This window comes from Tachypleus tridentatus, chromosome 7, assembly GCF_004210375.1.
Source record: "Tachypleus tridentatus isolate NWPU-2018 chromosome 7, ASM421037v1, whole genome shotgun sequence".
NCBI lineage: Eukaryota > Metazoa > Arthropoda > Merostomata > Xiphosura > Limulidae > Tachypleus > Tachypleus tridentatus.
In genome coordinates, this window is record NC_134831.1 from 96,068,325 (window position 1) to 96,087,767 (window position 19,443).

General features: G+C 33.5%; 1 protein-coding gene across 1 annotated transcript; it reads right to left on the reverse strand.

Moving 5' to 3' along the window:
* Positions 1-321: 321 nt before the first annotated feature.
* On the reverse strand, positions 322-18,777 carry LOC143256246 (complement component 1 Q subcomponent-binding protein, mitochondrial-like). The gene is made up of 6 exons (XM_076513192.1): positions 18,445-18,777; positions 15,921-16,068; positions 10,908-11,001; positions 5,738-5,852; positions 2,394-2,482; positions 322-714 (listed from the first exon to the last, which is right to left on the reverse strand). The coding sequence occupies exons 1-6, from the start codon at positions 18,695-18,697 to the stop codon at positions 565-567; spliced, it is 849 nt and encodes a 282-aa protein (XP_076369307.1). The 5' UTR covers positions 18,698-18,777; the 3' UTR covers positions 322-564.
* Between the last annotated feature and the right edge of the window lie 666 nt (positions 18,778-19,443).

Sequence of the window (19,443 nt, forward strand, 5' to 3'; positions counted from 1 at the left end):
ACTCCTCATCAGTCACATCTACTACATTTGGCCACTCCTCATCAGTCACATCTACTACATTTGGCCACTCCTCATCAGTTACATCTACTACTGTATAGATTTTTCAATGATTAACACTCGGATTCTGGTTTGAATTTTTTCAACTTGGTTCAATATAAGAAGAGACTTAGTAGATGTAGCAAATTCGTTCTTTACAAAATGTTCACTGAATTACCAACCACATTTCCAGGTCAAAAACACCTTCAATCTCTAAGTTATCCCTATAATGGAGAGACTGGACCAAAATTCTGTACATCACCATATCAGCAAAGAAACTGGCAATAATATTTCAAAACTATTTTATTTCTATTAGACAATCATATGAAGAATGATACAGAACATTCATAATAAGTAACTACACATTTCATTTATATTCATAATGCTGGAGAAATACTAAAATATAACTTCTGTTAATCCATGAAAAACTTCTACAAGGTGGAATTAATCAATTATATCAAGAGGTCTCTATTAAGCGAACATGAAAACACAAAGGTGGCTGTCAAAAGATTTAAATTATACGATAATTTATTTTCCACCAACAAATGAACTTAACCCTTGCAAAAGATTAATGTAAAGACTGTGTTCAAAAGAAGAACAGTATTCCGACAATTTATCGGCAAATTCATTGGAAACTCCTCTTTCTTCTAAAAAATTCATCAACAAGTCATACAGGTACTGAAAAGAGAAACAAAATGAAGAGGCAATTAAAAAATATTAAAAACATTAATTATCATTATTAGTGTAACTACTGTTCTAATTCTATCAACTAATCAAAACATGATCACAACAAAACAACAAAAATGACATTTCATATTGAAGTTCCATGCGTTCACTTCACTTCAAAACGATCTTACAATTGTGGGATACAAAATTCCCACTGAATTTTTTTTTCCTAAAAAAACAGGGAACCACTTTAGAGAAAGTACTTTTGTATTACATGAGATAATTTTAAATGGTTTCTTAACAGTTGCATCTAGGATTACATGGCTGATGTAATTCTATAAGCCTTCCAAGTACTTCCAATCATACATCTGTTAACCTAAGAAAAACTTAACCCAACCCTTTCACACAAAGCTTGTACAATATACATATATACACATTTCCAATATAACTTTTGATACATCTTTACCAAATTTTATAATTTTAGAGAACACTATAAGTTTTGTACACAAAAAACAAGATTTTTAACGAAATATTTTCCTACAGATTTGTTTGTGAAAATATCGAGTCCGTTTCATTCCTAAGTCCAAGTGTAAAGTGATTTCATGTATTCATTAAAAAAACTATTCTTCATCACAAAACTCTCAAATATTATTTGCTTAATCTCTAAAACCTAAAAACATTTCAAACATTAGTTTTTAGTCAGACATATTTTATTTTCTATACCCTAACTATGTGGGGGGTTATTTGACCAACCTCATAACCGAGGTTCAAAGTTCTTATTTTATATTCTAGCTTATCAGTATTGGTAAGTTGAGTTCCTAATTTGTACAAAACTATTAACTTAGTATTTTGAAATCACAAAGTCTAATTTTAAACAGTGCTGCATATTAACATACCATGTGACTCACTAAAATTTATATTTAGGTGTGTTCTTTTCTTATTTACTTTTAAATTAAGAAATTAACTCATGTATAATATTAAAGTTTGAATTATAATACACAGTTTGGTTCCAGATTTATTGATAAGTTCACAAAATAATAATTCAATAAGATTTTAAATGCAAATCGATGAACATGATGACATGACTTTTGACCCAGACTTGACGAAAAAGGGTTAAAAGATTAAGATAGTTTTCATAACACCATACATATCTGTCTATTTTGAAATCTGACATATGAAAATCTTAAATACGTGGCTCGTCTTGTGACTGGTGAAGTCTTACTTTTGTAATTGCTATTGTCTGAACTTATTAACGTGCTCTTCTAATATCTTACTTTATTTTTTAACATACATTTTCTGTACCATAATGCCCAAGATGGACAAAGAAGAAAGTGCTTTCAGCTAAATAAATGTGAGAAAAATACCTCTTGCATGCAGTAGTTTTATATTTTTAACTTTATCTAAGGTTTCAGGAAAAGACAAACGAGATTATCACAACATTTTGAGGTTTCATGACACAATACCTCTCATATGCTATCCATAACTGCACTTCTCTCTCTCTCATTACAAATCACTATATACTGATATGATTGCAAGTTTCCAGATGAGGACAATAAAGATATTGCATTGTTTCTTCTGCCACTTTTAATACAGTAAAAAAACAGTTATTTTTAGCTTCCCAATAGTACTCCTTAGATCTCAGCTTAACCAAATAACACGTTCCATTTACACTACAATGCCACTATATTTACCCCATCCATTATATCTCCAGAAACAGCATAAGTTGAATCCTTGAAATCTCCATCATACATGCATATTTCTGTTATCTGGAATGAATCAGCTGAATAAAAAAATAAACTTATTAGATTAGGTTAAAGACACACTAGGTTAAAGGCACACTAAATTAGGCTAAAAAAACAACTGATTACACAAATAACAAGTTGATATGCAAAAGATTATATTAAAAATTCTATGTTGTCAAAAGAGCAAAAAAAGCATTAATTAGCCTAAACAATAAATTAGGTTGAACATTAAAATACACAAACTGGACTATAAAAATAAATTAGGATAAAAAAGAAAAAAAATTCACTAATGAGGCTCAACTGAAACACAGTAGTTTAGGTTATAAAATTTTAATTTATGCTTGTATAAAATACAAAAAAAAGTTTATTCATTTCACATGCATATCCAACTGTGTTCTTTCCTGTTTTCATTTTAAATATGCAAATTTTGTCAACTGTGCACTATTAATCTTTGTAACTCACAGCAAACCCCAGTCTCTTCCTTCCCTATATTAATAAAGTTTTACTTGCTTTGTATTAAAATGCATAAGCCACTGTTCACTTGTCTTTTATGTAATGATCCTTTAGACAGATGTTGTTATAATTGTAGATCTTTGACGATGGAGTTTGTAAGTTTTAAAATATCCAGATGTTACACATGTTCTATTTTATGATCTTCTTCTTACCTGTGTTCCTTTTCATATGCTGAATCTGTTGTTTAAACCCATACTAAAAAATCAGTTAACTATAAATAAGTCAACACATGAATATGTATTCAAGAATCTCGTTAATTTATTACACATTAGAAACACGGTCAAATATGCAAGTAGAATTCAAAACAATAGATAATCATTCACAGTATTAATACCAGTAATTTTGCCTGCTTTCCTGAGTATCAGCATATTTTATATTGTAGCTGGCCAATAGGTTCAATCTGACCTGCAGAGGCATTTTTTTCAGCCAACTGGTTTTATACACTTTTATCTAACCAAAATGGCAAAAGAAAAAGTGAAACCTTGACAAACAAACCAGTCCCATGATGGTTATAAGAACTTTCTTCAAATGTTAAGTCAGCTATTTACTCAAATTTCACAGTATTAACTGAGGGTTTACAGAAATAGTGAGAATTATAATTAAACACATTTTGAATGAATTTTATCAAGTCCTTAGTCCTGGCCTGCAGACTGCACCCTAGGTAAGACGGTAGCCATACTTTCTTTACATTCTAAAAATATGTTCATTACCTGAGTTACCTCCACATAACAGTGTAGTGTTTTAATCATTAAACACAGTGTAATTATTTTTATGTTGGTTTTTCTTGTTAACACCTATTATTCTTTAACCCCTTATCACCTCTACCTATAATATACACACACAAACATATATAAGATGTCCCACACACCATTTAAGTGTCTCATGTCTGGTTTGTTATGGTCTAAATGTTGCTATAGTAACCAAAAACTTTTCCACAGATAATTAATGGGTTAATTTTTTTTTTCAGAAGACTCAAGTATTACTCATAAATATAACAAATCTTTAAAAAACATCAGCCTTATTAAAATCCATAATTCATATTAGAATTATTCAATGTTGATATAACACACCGATGCAGAAACAAACACGAGTAACATTGCATGAATTTAAGCCTCGTTAAGGTAAACTGTGTCGTACTAACATTTTTGGTCAAAATATAAGTATTTCATATTGGTATCCAAAACAGATATTTCTATATCATCTAATAGTCTTTTAACCGTACATACAGAGAGGTGTTCAACATGATCTCTTGCAACATGGTATTATAGATTTGATATCAAAATTATCTACTACTTATTTTACTCTGCATTGCTACGATACAAACAGTTAACATAAAAGAGTAAACAATATACAGGAATACTGAAAAAAAACTGTATAATAGACAATAGAGTCACACAAACAATTTTCAGACACCCTGACTACAAATATCTTCCTACTTCATCCAATTATTTGGCTTCAATAGACTTGTACACTTTACTAAGATAATGCTGCATTCTGTATATCAGATACATGTAAGAAATTTGGAATTACAGTCAATATTCCTTCTTCAAAACAGTTTTGGCCCATTAAACTAACCATATGCACATTTTAATACACACACACACAACAAATTTTGGCTATCAATTTTTTTTACTTTTGTACTTAAAAACAAACAAACTGATTTTTCTCTTTGGTAAAAGGGAAATTAGAAATTCACTATCCTCTAAGTAAAACAAGCCTGAGCACAAGTGTCTGCAATAAACTGCCCCATGATGGCTCAGTGGTAAGCAGGGGTGTAGATTTTTTACACCTGATGGGGGGAGAAGATTTTTGCAACCACTTATATGGACTGTTCCATTTGTAAATTGGTAATATCTGATTATGTGAACCTGAAAGCTGTAAACATGCAGTCACAGAGTAATCTTGTTGCCACGATACTTGCATGTATACTTAAGCCTACTGACTGATACTTACGAACTATCGCTTAGATCTATGCCCCTGGTGGTGAGTTCTATAACTTATAATGCCAAAATACAATGGATGCAGTCAAAATAAATGAAGTGGACACAGCTTGTGTGCCTTTGTGGTGAAGAATGTACAAGATTATAACTAATTTTTAACTGATGTCAGTAAATGTTTTTTTTGATACACAGTGTTTAAGTTCACTAAAATTAAGTAGTTTTCTACTTTTTGTATCAACCTCACAGACCACTGTGAACAAGTAATTTCTATGTCTCTTTAGGCCTAAAGGACAGATATTCTTTGAAATGCAAGCAAAAATGATCAACAAACTTGAAATATTTTACCAATGATACAATGTTGCAAATGAGTAATAATAACCTGCTTTAAGAAGAAAATGTCTTATTTATGTAGGAGTTAATCAACTAAGACTTGTTACAAACATCACAAACTAACAATGAACGGACTTACATAAACGTAACATTGTGTGTTTTAAAGAATGGCTACTGAACTGATCAAACCCTGATCTGAAAAACAGCCAATCAAGGAGTTTTTAAGAAATCGGACAGAATGAACCACAAAACTAGGAAACACGTCCATGGAACTTAATTGTTGAATACATGACCTGGTAACAATATGAATAAACTCCAGTTTTACAAAACCAAAGAAGTAATTCTACATACAGACTAAAGTTTTTAAATTTTTATTGAAAATTATTTTAATTAAGCAAATACATCGAGGAATGAAAGGAGAGCTCTCTCTCTTAACATTATGCAAATCACGCTTCCTGTGAGAAAATTTAAAAACATTTTTACACAAGTAGCTTACAGATAAGTACTCACAATATGTATCATCAGTCTGGTCTTCAGTTGGTACGTCAGAACTGTATGTGCAAGTAAATGCAAGGGTTTTACCTCCTTTTTCTACCTCAACATTGAAGTTTGGCTTTGATTTCATCTATTAAAAACAAAATATGGTTTTATTCCAGTAACAACAGTTTCCCCACAACATTTAATAAATCACAATAATTCAGTTTCATACTGTTTAACTCTGTAACATTACAGAATTAAAAAATATGGAAAACAAATTAGTTGTCATTCTTACATCAAAACAAAGCTGAATGTTAATTCAAAAAAAAAGTTTTAGACATTCAATTTTATGAACGAAAATTTGTAAAAAAATTATGTTTTAAATTTGGGTCAATTTTTCAAATTAAAGCATTCAAGCTTTTTTACCTCTACCATCAAAAGTGGATGGATGTTACGTTAATCAGCCAGATTTCTCAAAAACAACTGAAAGGATTTGGACTATGATAGAACATAGAAATAATTAGCTATAAATTCATATTTGTTAACATATGAACCAAATTTTCACTACTTTTGCCATATAACTCTAAAACGACCAGATTTTGATGAAACTTGGTTGAACTGAGTAAAATATCATTCCTCGCTGTCGTGCCAAAAATGGTTTGTATCCATTGATGAAAACAGATATCCTGATACATTTTCATATTTTTTTAGGTCCAACAATAATCATTACTGTCTGATGTCTCGCTAGTTTGAGGATAAAGCTGTAGTATTCTAGCAGGAAAATTAAAACTGTTTTGAACAATAAAAGGGACAATTCATCCAGGAAACTTTAACACAACTGTAGTTTTATCACTATTTAACTAATCACTGTTTCTAAGCCAAACTGTAACAGTGTGATGTAACTGCATATATCAGCTTCAAGTGACAGACTAGTGACCTGAATGCATAATAAAAGCACTTTTCAGTTCTCGGACAATACTGTGTCCAGTACACCAGTAAATTGTTTTCACTTGTGTCTGGTCTGTGTGAACTTTTGCCAATACTGTGTCCAGTTTGACAAAAGTTCACACAGAGATCAGACAAGAGTGAAAAAAATTTACTTGGTGTTCTTTTGCTAGGAAAAAAAAAAACTAACATCTTTTGCCACAACTAACGGACAGCTTGAGTTTTCATTCTAAAAAAACTATCATATTATACTTCATATTCTTTCACAAAAAACACAACATCATGATTGAAGTAAAGTAGGATAAGTTAAATGTGAAGTTTCATTTCACTGACAAGGCCTTGTTTGTCAGAGCTTAGCAACCGAGGTAACTACTTGGATGGACAGAGCAAAATTACTTAAAACAAATTGTATAAACAAAACCCATACATGAATATAAAATGCATTTTAAATCTGAAGCAAATAGAGCCTCATGTCTAACACTCTAAACATATGCCAGCTTGTTACAATGGATCAAGTTAGTTTATTTCCCGAGTCCTTATTAACAAAACAAAACTATATATGATGTCTTCCAAATTTAAAAAGTTAAAATTTATAAATTTGTATGAGTTTCATACAATTCCACCCAGAAACTTTTTTTCAAAATTTAACAAATTGAACAATTTAACTAATGCATTGAATAGATGACCTCAGTTTCATATTTAAATTGCAACCTAAAAGCAGCTGATCTAACACGTAACTAAAGAAACACACCAACTAAATATCTGTTAAGGCTCAATGCTTTAAGAATTTATCAGCTCTAAATGTTAGGGGTATATGCAGTATTACAAATTACACCATAACTGACACCATTAAGTGTTAAGCAAGGAATGATAAAGTGTGTGTAAGTTGATCTTGTTGTAATAACCCAATACCTTATATATCAGAAATGATCTTACTGAGGACTATCTCCTTAACCACATCCAACTGACATCGGTCATTTTGATCAACTTTGTAACAATGAAATATGTATGCTACAACTCTAAAGATGTGTATGTATTCATGAAATTTGGCAAGTTTTTAGTACATATTACAAGTTTGATGTATCCAAAAAATATATTTTTAAGCAGGTACTTCTGCTAAAGGTTTATCTGTGAAGTTTCAAAGCATTTACTATGTCATTTTGCTATGTCTTTCTATCTTACAAATTTTCATAACCTTATAAATAAACATCAAATGTTCATTTCTGGTTAAACTTTACAAGTTATTTCTGATTTTTTGAATGCCAACTGTAGATGGATCACTAGTATACACTGAAAAGTTTAAAAAATATCAAATAAAATTAATACAATTTCTTTTTCTGTGCACTGACTGGTGTTATTAATCAGAAACATTCAAATTACTTATCTTAGCACATTTAACTAGTAATCACTTTTCGTTCATTTCTACATCAATTTTCTGTCACTTTTATGGATTTATTACCATATTTGTACAACTGGAGCAATAATCCTTACATAAAAAAGGAATCACTGTGAAAATTAATTAGTCATTACCCATAGAGGTAACACAATTTTATTCCATATTTCACATGGATATTTGAGCTAGCATAACCTGGAATATTTTATTTTCCTGAAGTAGGGTGAGGCTGAACTAAGAACTTTGATAATCTTTACATCTTACTTACCTTTGTTAGAAACATAAAACAAGGATTTATAGTACTCCCTATGTATTTAAATTGTCTACACTTCAGTACAATTATTTAACATTTTATACTAAGCCTAATTTAATTAGTCTCACAAATTTGAATGCCCAAAAGAATGTGTATTTTTCAAATAATTGTTTCAGAACAAGACTTACCCAACACTACAATATCCTCACATTACTGACATTTCTATAAGGTAAATATTTTACCTCAGTAAAGGAAAAACTTTATTATAAATGGGTTTCAACAAGATCCTGTCATCTCAAAAATTCTATTCAAAAAAGTGAGTTTCTCATTATCAAGAGCACAATATCTACTTACTTTTAAACTCAAAAGACAGGAGAACCCTAATCAGTGATGTCGAGAAATATATATGTAAAAACTGCTTGTTTGGGTTGAGAACCTCATCGTAAAATATTTTCTCAACCCAAACGAGCCATTTTTACATATATACAGGAGAACCCTCTCTTTTAATTGGTTATTAACTACATTAAGATCATTAACAAAAAAAACACACCCTCAAACGTCAGAGAGATGGGGAAGGAACCTCGGACAAGTTTGATGGGGAAGGAACCTCGGGCAAGTTTGATGATATTTCATCAATTAAAGAAGACAAAGTTTAGGTTTTACATTATTGCTTGTAATTAAATACAGTTTATGTTAGTTTGGTATCACAGTTGACCACTAGACAAGTGTAGAATATAAGGCTCAGACATATATTTGACAGAAAAATGAAGTTTGAGATTATTTCCTAAAAATTGTTTTTAATTTACAAATTAAAGTTTAAACGATAGACACTTTAATCATAAACTACATTTTCATGACAAGTTCACACATGTATAATAAAGCTGTTTAATTCACTTTTGAATATAACACTTTAAAAAGCCACAACATATGCAGTTTTAATCATGAGATAAACGGAACAGAGGTAAACTACTAATTATTATTAATATGTAATTCCCTATAAGCATGATCTGACAAATCTGAAAAAAAACAAAAACACTTTAAAGCTGTTTTATATTTATCATGTCAAGTTCAGGATGTCTGGATGTTTGACCTACATATCCAAGTATATTATAAAGTTGACCTGAACTACATGTACATAAACCCTACTACCCACCCAACAGTTATACACAACAAACCCTACTATCCAACAGTTATACACAACAAATCCTACTACCCAACAGTTACACACAACAAACCCTACTACCCAACAGTTACACACAACAAACCCAACTACCCAACAGTTATAGACAACAAACCCTACTACCCAACAGTTATATACAACAAACCCAACTACCCAACAGTTATAGACAACAAACCCTACTATCCAACAGTTACACACAAAAAACCCTACTACCCAACAGTTACACACAACAAACCCTACTACCCAACAGTTACACACAACAAACCCTACTACCCAACAGTTACATACAACAAACCCTACTATCCAACAGTTACATACAACAAACCCTACTATCCAACAGTTACATACAACAAACCCTACTATCCAACAGTTACACACAACAAACCCTACTACCCAACAGTTACATACAACAAACCCTACTACCCAACAGTTATATACAACAAACCCAACTACCCAACAGTTACACACAACAAACCCTACTACCCAACAGTTATATACAACAAACCCAATTACCCAACAGTTATAGACAACAAACCCTACTACCCAACAATTACACACAACAAACCCAACTACCCAACAGTTATAGACAACAAACCCTACTACCCAACAGTTACACACAACAACAACTACCCAACAGTTACATACAACAAACCCTACTACCCAACAGTTATATACAACAAACCCTACTACCCAACAGTTATATACAACAAACCCAACTACCCAACAGTTATAGACAACAAACCCTACTACCCAACAGTTACACACAAAAAACCCTACTACCCAACAGTTACACACAAAAAACCCTACTACCCAACAGTTACACACAAAAAACCCTACTACCCAACGGTTACATACAACAAACCCTACTACCCAACAGTTACACACAACAAACCCTACTACCCAACAGTTACACACAACAAACCCTACTACCCAACAGTTACACACAACAAACCCTACTACCCAACAGTTACACACAACAAACCCTACTACCCAACGGTTATATACAACAAACCCTACTACCCAACGGTTATATACAACAAACCCTACTACCCAACAGTTACACACGACAAACCCTACTACCCAACAGTTACACACGACAAACCCTACTACCCAACAGTTACACACGACAAACCCTACTACCCAACAGTTACACACGACAAACCCTACTACCCAACAGTTATATACAACAAACCCTACTACCCAACAGTTACACACGACAAACCCTACTACCCAACAGTTACACACAACAAACCCTACTACCCAACAGTTACACACGACAAACCCTACTACCCAACAGTTACACACGACAAACCCTACTACCCAACAGTTACACACAACAAACCCTACTACCCAACATTTATATACAACAAACCCTACGATCCAACAGTTATAAACAACAAACCCTACGATCCAACAGTTATAAACAACTTACTGCTCCCATTTCAGGCTCCTTATCTTGATTAGGATGAATGTCTTGTGATTCTTCAGCGTCAACAGAGTGGTTCACATTGAGTTTAACAATAATGCTATAAATAAGCAAACAAAACACAATTGGTACATCAGACATACTCTTGTTATGAACATGCTTTATATTCATTGTGAGTAAAACCTATACACAAGATAGGTGAAGATATAGATCCATGTTACCTCTCTTTGGTTAACTTATGCTCAGAATTACTGATGGGGTAATTCTCTGAAACTATTATTACACACATGGATCAAAGTGTAACCTAAACTGGACCTCCTTTGAACTTACACTTCAAAATAAAACAATCTTTAGAATGCTAGGTTTATTTATTATTTATTACAGCTGGTATATTTACTACCTTTAAATTATTACTTTAATTTCATTTATTTTATACACAGAAATCAAGGCTTTTCACTTACTAAAACTATGTACAACATTAAATTCATAATTATTTTGACTTCTCTACAGAAATGGTTAAAGTGGTTGGTTGGTATTTATAGGAGCAAAGCAACAAGGATGTCTTGCCATACAACTGGTAAAAAAAGTAATAAATAAAAGTAAAATTATTAAAATACATAGAATCATGTTAAAACAAAACAAAGTTCTATTTTTGAATTAAAAACTTAAATGGTGGTAAAATGGTTAAAAATTTAAAAACACAACTGAGGTGGACAGTGTTGCCATTGACAATGGCATTGTCCAAAGTCAAAGGTGAACCCATAGTAAAAATACTTCTAAAATGGTACCTTCTCTCATGGTCGTAACAATGGCATGACAGTAAAATGTGGGCTCTTGTGACTTAAGTGTCACACAGATCACCCAATAGTGCATCTGTCCAAGATAAAAACAACAAAAACCGATGAGTTAAAGAACTTTGACCAATTCATAGCCTAACTAGGATAACTTTCTCCTTCTGAACCTTATGAAAGCAAGACAACCTAAGTCCAACAGAAAGTTTTATCTGGAAAAGCTTATTATCATGTTGCTCACTCAAAGTCAACTGTCAACTGGCACAAAGCCAAACCTTGAACACAGGTTATACAACAGTTTACAAACAGTTAAACAACTGTTTAACCCAACAACAGTTACACACAACAAACCCTACTATCCAACATATTTTTAAGATACAAATAAGCAAACAACAAACCCTGCTACCCAACAGTTACACACAACAAACCCTTCTACCCAACAGTTACACACAACAAACCCTTCTACCCAACAGTTACACACAACAAACCCTACTACCCAACAGTTACACACAACAAACCCTACTACCCAACAGTTACACACAACAAACCCTACTACCCAACAGTTACACACAACAAACCCTACTACCCAACAGTTACACACAACAAACCCTACTACCCAACAGTTATACATAACAAACCCTACTACCCAACAGTTACACACAACAAACCCTACTACCCAACAGTTACACACAACAAACCCTACTACCCAACAGTTACACACAACAAACCCTACTACCCAACAGTTACACACAACAAACCCTACTACCCAACAGTTACACACAACAAACCCTACTACCCAACAGTTACACACAACAAACCCTACTACCCAACTAGTAGTTTCAAGTTTTCTGAAAGTTGAAATATTCAGAAATATTTTTAATATTCATTAAAGTAAATGAATAATCTGTTTTAAAGATTGAGGGTCTTTTGCCAGAAAGACTAACAGGTAAGTACAAGAACCACTGTTAGCCACCTGAAGTTGACCTTTCCAGTCCTGGTTCCGGGTTATGTGATACACAGGTCAACTGTGATGTTAAGAGTGCGTAACATCACACAATCTGTCATTTCTATAGAAAGAAAACCATCAAAAAGGAACTGTATCGGGAGGTTTCAGAAATGTTTGTTGGAAGGAAAAACATACAGGATTGTTAGAATCAATCACCACTTTGATGTCATCCAAATTGGAACAGAAACCTTGACAGTTCCACTGTAATAAAGTGGCTATTTTTACTTATATGAAGGAGAATTGGATGGGAAGCCCTTCTGTTTTTGATCATGTCATTTCTCTTTATTAGAAGGTCTATTGACCTCCATGGATCCTGCCCTGGGTTGAGTGGACAGGTCTCTGCCAGAAGAATCTTCATTGCAGTGACTGAGGGTGTGAACAAATAATTACTCTGCATCTCAGGACCAAAGAAGATGGACCTGATGCAATGCCAGAAGCCACAGTCAGAGGAATTAGATCCAGGGAGCAACTGGAAAGAATGGTGAGGGATAAAGATAGGTGTTAATATTGACTTGTCATCTTTCTTAACCATGGAGCTTCTTCACATTGATTGACTGATTGATTTAGTGTTTTATAGCACAAAGCAGCTAGGCTATCTGCACCAAATGTCCAGTAAAAAGGTAAAATAAATTAAATGTAGTAAAATACATAAAAGGAAATGAAAGTAAAACAAAACAGCATTGAAAAACAGAAAAAGCATAAAACCACTGTTGACACCTAGTGTACAATGTTAAGAGAGAAAGCAGAGTAAGAGAAGTTGTAAAGTACTTACTCTAGCAAAATGGTAATGATCATAACCCACCAGGAAGACTAACAGGTAAGTACAAAAACCACCGTCAGTCACCTGAAGTTGGTCTTTCCAGTCCTGGTTCCGGGTTATGTTGTTATAACAGCCATTATCAAAAGGTAAAATAAGAAAAGTGTTAAAAAGACATACAGCAAGATCGTAATAAAAATTAGCCAAATGTCCTCTAAAAAGGTAAAAGTAAATGTAGTAAAATTTGTAAAAGGAAACAAAGGTAAAAACAAAACAAAACAAAATGGCATAAAACCAATGTTGACATCCAATGTACAAAGTTGTAAAGGACTTTCTCTAGCAAAATGGTAATGATCATAACCCGCCAGGAAGACCAACAGGTAAGTACAAGAACTACCATCAGTCACCTGAAGTTGGTCTTTCCAGTCCTGGTTCACATGGTTTGAAAATGAGTCTGCAGGAGATACACAGAGATCTATCTGCACTCCCACTGTAACAGAGTGCAGTAGCATACATTCAAGATGAAGAGGTAACAGTAACTTTCAAGCCTTGGGGTAAGAAATGTTGTCAACCATTTTCAAATGCTGTATCTCTTCTTCCTCCACCCACCTAGAGCAAAAATGAAAGTAAGAGAGGTGAAAGTCACTTCAATTAGCACAAAGAGGATCCATTTTGTTCCTGTAGGCATCATGATCCTTGCCACCGCAACAAGAACACATCAAGGAACCATGACATGACGTCTTCAAGTGACTGACCCATGACATGACGTCTTCAAGTGACTGAACCATGACATGACGTCTTCAAGTGACTGAACAATGACATGATGTCTTCAAGTGACTGAACCATGACGTGGGAATCATCTGTTTGAAACATACAGCCACAACTTGCAACTTAAATAACCTGCCTTGACAACAGTAGGTTGATGTGATGATGTAAATGTCATATTTAGGATGCTTGTCAAAATCATAATTCCATCATTGTGAGTGGAATTACATCTTGCTGCAGAAACTCCTTGGGTGAAAAAAACCAGTGAGGAGTTCACTCTGTTTTGAAGTGGATGTTTCCACCAAGATGTCCCCAAAACATAGCTTTCTGGCTGACTTAAGAGAGCCAGTAAGTCCCCCTAGTCCCTTCTGAATAAAAAAGGGAGACATTTACCCTAAAAATCTGTTTGATAAAGAATGTAATATCAGAAAGTGAGATACGGAGATTTAAGAAGTTGAAGATTGCTGTTCAGAATCTTCAGGATGTGGTCAGTTATCAATGGTAGGTTTTTATTATTTTTTTATTTTGAGTTAGGGAATCCATAATAAAGAATATTTTGGCACCCACTGACCGTGGAGTCGTACAAAGGGACACACTAAAATGCCAAAAAAGGACACTGCAGCAGCACCAGGGTTTCATGAGCACTATACCCAAACACCAGCATCAAATAGTACCCACTGGTATTTGGTTGACCTTAGCTCAAGTGGAATGGCCAACTGACCCTGAAGGAGCCATCCATCTAAAGGAAATCAAGGCCAATGTGGTGTGTTAGGGTTGGACCCCTCAACCACCAGGATCCTCTCCTTCCCTTCATGGGTCATCACACACAGCAAACATGTTAGTGGATGTTTAGATCCCAGAGGAAGTCAACTGAATGTACAAAACCTTCCCTGAGAGGTGCCCTCACTATGCACAACAATCCACACCAAGAGACGTTTAAAGTGAATGGATATCACTAGCACTATCTACACAAGCAAATAAAATATCATTTCATTCAACAGCTTTTGCTACATCAACTATACCTTACTTTCGTAACATCTGGATTTCCAGAGTAATGGTTATTGTTCCTATTTAAGTTTTTATTTACAAACTTGTTAACCTAACACTTCAACATTGCACACAGAACTTACTGAATCTTCTAGCAATTTCCTAAGCCTAAATAGCTACATGTATATGATTCTTAGATCCATAGGTAATAAAATATTCATAATGCAGGTCCTTTAAACAAGAGTATTACCACAGTTGTCCATCTCTTCACTATTTTTGGCATGAAAGTATCAGCTATGCTAAAATGGAGGAAAAAACTAAGGCTTCATCAGAACTGTTCTCAGTTAAAACTTTACATAAAAAATATTTGGAGTTTTTTAGTTCTTTTTATCAGAGATAAATAATTAAGTTTTTATTATATTAAACACTGATTACATCAATTATTGTACCCTAAATCCTACTACCACGAAATTATAAGACAAAACACCAAAACTACCAAGCATAAGGTAAATTAATTAACAACTTTATTGATGTATGACAGTTATAAGTCACAGTCCTAAGTCATCTAACTAAATAAAGATCTGAAATATTTTATTGCAGTACAGAAAATGCTTTTCGTGTGACCTGTGCCTTTCGACTAATACCAAAATATTAAGATTTGTACATAATATAATTCTAAGAACTTATAATATGACTGAATAAAAACCAATTACTTCTCATCATTAAATTTCTTCGTCAGGGTAACATCAGATCCATCCGTTTTAATATTAAAATCATCAATTTTTGTTAAGTTGGAACTTTTGTGGGCTTTCTTCTCTGCTTTTATCTCTTCTTCTAAGAACTCCATCAAGTCTTTGTCACCTACAAATAAACGGAGAGTAGCTAATACACAAAAAAACTGTAAGGTCATGCAGGGTCCTACATAGACAACTAGCATAGATGTACTATGAATCTGTACAATCACATCACCAAGACAAAGTTAGGGTAAGAATAATCCAATCTTTCAAGAATGATGGTTTGATATTACAATTCAAAGGAAAATAAATGTTAAAGTTTCCACACAAATACACATAAAATGTATAGAATTTTCAGATGTCAGATGATTATAGTTTGATGGTAATGATAAACTGTGGAGAAACTATGTTGCGAGAAAGCAAGATGGAAATGAAAAAAAACAAAATGAACCAGTTAACTTTGTAATGAAATTTCACTGAATCTTTAAAAAACCTCCAAATAATGAAAACACAAACAATAAAATTTCAGCATTACAACTGAATTTAAGATTGTTTTGAGAATTTTAAGTAATTTAACTAAAATCCTTGAGCTACTGTGAACTAATTTTATTTTTTTCACTCAAAAATATTGTGTTCATAAAATAACTAGTTTTACTCGCTTCACCCACACTACTGTGTTCACTACGACAAAACTAACTAGTTTTACTCGCTTCGCCCACACTACTGTGTTCACTACAACAAAACTAACTAGTTTTACTCGCTTCACCCACACTACTGTGTTCACTACGACAAGACTAACTAGTTTTACTCGCTTCACCCACACTACTGTGTTCACTACAACAAGACTAACTAGTTTTACTTGCTTCATCCACACTACTGTGTTCACTACGACAAGACTAACTAGTTTTACTCGCTTCACCCACACTACTGTGTTCACTACAACAAGACTAACTAGTTTTACTCGCTTCACCCACACTACTGTGTTCACTACAACAAGACTAACTAGTTTTACTCGCTTCACCCACACTACTGTGTTCACTACAACAAGACTAACTAGTTTTACTTGCTTCACCCACACTATTGTGTTCACTACAACAAGACTAACTAGTTTTACTCGCTTCACCCACACTACTGTGTTCACTACGACAAGACTAACTAGTTTTACTCGCTTCACCCACACTACTGTGTTCACTACAACAAGACTTTTCGTTAGAACATCAATGCCAATTGGTATTGGGATTGACCGACCTTTTTTACAAGCCAAGAATGCTTTTACCTGGGTGGCTAGCCCAGATGGCAACCATATATAACAAGCAGGTTCAGCAAAAGAAATTAATCTAAAACTTCAGATTGTGAATTGAGCACCCAAACCATCAAGGTATGTGAAAACCATGGTCAGAATTTTAGGGCATAAACATTTAACCAGAATTTTTTAAAATACTCAGCAACAGACATTGATATAAAATTTTCATCAAAAGTCACTGTTGTGCAAGAAACTATTATTCAAGTGGAAACTACACAGTTAGCACCTGTAGACTGGAACTTATTGTTATTACTTTACCATAGTTTTAAACTGCTGACACAATTTAGTTTAAATTAATAAATCTTGCAAATTTATGATCCTTTCACACCCATATGTGGGGAGAAACTAAAACTTAAAATCACCATTTCATTTTCAGGAAATTAGGCTACATAAAGAAGTAAAATTTTTAGTATCTTGAGTTTTCAGAGAAACAGAAGAGAAGTTTTTAAGTACCTCTTTAAAAGAAAGTTAACATCCTTTTTTTGTGAAGTCTACTTTGTTTCATTTTTTCATCAAAACAATGCATAATTTATTACAAAGAAAAATGGCACAATGAACCAACTGTGTTCAATTTTTATTCAGAAATCTTATTTATATGATTAAAAAATGATACTTCAAAAAAGGAAAAATATCACCAAAAATAAATGTGGTGGAAGGAAACTGGAAATAATAAGCACAATTTGTTTTCACTTGGCCTTATTCACTCCTTTTTAGTCTTTTCTAGTCTATTACTGTCTCTATTGAGCTACTCTTAAGAATACATATTTACTCCCTATGAATAAAAGAAAAACGAAGTAAATCGAATACTGGGTGTGGTATTTACAAACATGTTTGTGACTGTTTTACCAATTATAGTGATAATTTTTGTTTTATATAAGTGTATTCTTTCATAATTACTCTATTAAACTGTTATTTCATAACTATTTGTTCAGCGATTTAAAAAAAATTCGTTGTCATTACTTTAGTAAAATTTATTTTAAATTAGCATTAGTATTTTATAAATTATATATCTTCTGCCTATCGTTTGTGGGTAATACACAGTACCGACCACTGAAATGTATCTGACTTACGAAACTCGGTTCAGAGGGATCCCCCTACATTATTTGTCGCACTCACCCCCCTCCATTCCTTAATCCGGCCCTGAAAAGCTATAATTACCTATTTAGACTAAATAAATACAAAACAGGACAAAGTTAATACCTTTTGTGTGTAATCCATTACATCCACAGCTACAAGGTTTACAATAACTAGCCTGAACGAACAAACCTTCCAAAGAATCTTGCTTCTTACACAACACAGAAAGCGATCTCGTGAAATTTCTAGACGTTTCATTGACTAAACCCAGTCGTCCTACTACAAAATTTAAACTACCTGATTTAGCAGGTTTTTTCAATCCATTTATACATTTTGTTTTTGAAATTACGTTAAGTAAACTTCTTCCAAAAGTATTCATTGTTAATAGCTTAAAATAAGCTTAAGACTTAAATTCGGAACAGCTTCACGCTTCCACCATGTGCCGAAAGAAAGAGTTCGTTATAGATGGCACTACAATGGTTATTAAAATTTTCTACATAATAATTATATTTTTTAAATATATATATATATATATTCTTCAAAACAAGAAACGCAAAAGGGATATTTTTGTTATTTTAAAACGAAATATATGTAATAACGTTACAAGCTCAGAGTATGCGATGTTACACGTGTTAAGGCACTGATTGTCAGACCAAAATGACAATAAAAGTTGTGCACTTTGAAAACGGTGGAAAACATCGGATTTTTCGCCAAAACGCATGCGTGTCCAATAAATTTGTTTCAGAGATCTGCATGTTCTGCAAGTGCAACATGTGCAAAATCCCTATAAAAGTGACGGGTTCTCGGTTTCCATAGCTTAGTGTTAAGCCACCGACACGCAATACAGTTACGCCAAGACTGACTGAAGCACAACGCAACAACGCCATTGGTCGCTTGGAAGCAGGCAAATCTCGATCAGATGTTGCCAGAGCTGTGAATGTCCACCCAAGAACCATCACAAGGGTATGGAATCGTCACCAACAACATGGATCAACTCGTGACCGTCCACGATCTGGCAGACCTCGTGTGACCACACCCGCACAAGATCGCAACATCCGGTTACGTCACTTTCGGGATAGGACCACCACTACGACGTCTACTGCCTCAACCATACCAGGGCTGCGT

What these genes read in the sequence shown, in the direction of transcription:
- LOC143256246 (XM_076513192.1), bottom strand. Translation starts at nt 18,697, where the DNA reads ATGAATACTTTTGGAAGAAGTTTACTTAACGTAATTTCAAAAACAAAA. An exon ending in CCAGACTGATGATACATATT is followed by an intron (nt 2,483 to 5,737) that starts GTGAGTACTTAT and finishes TTTTTTATTCAG; the next exon opens with CTGATTCATTCCAGATAACA. An exon ending in CTGGAGATATAATGGATGGG is followed by an intron (nt 715 to 2,393) that starts GTAAATATAGTG and finishes TTCTCTTTTCAG; the next exon opens with TACCTGTATGACTTGTTGAT.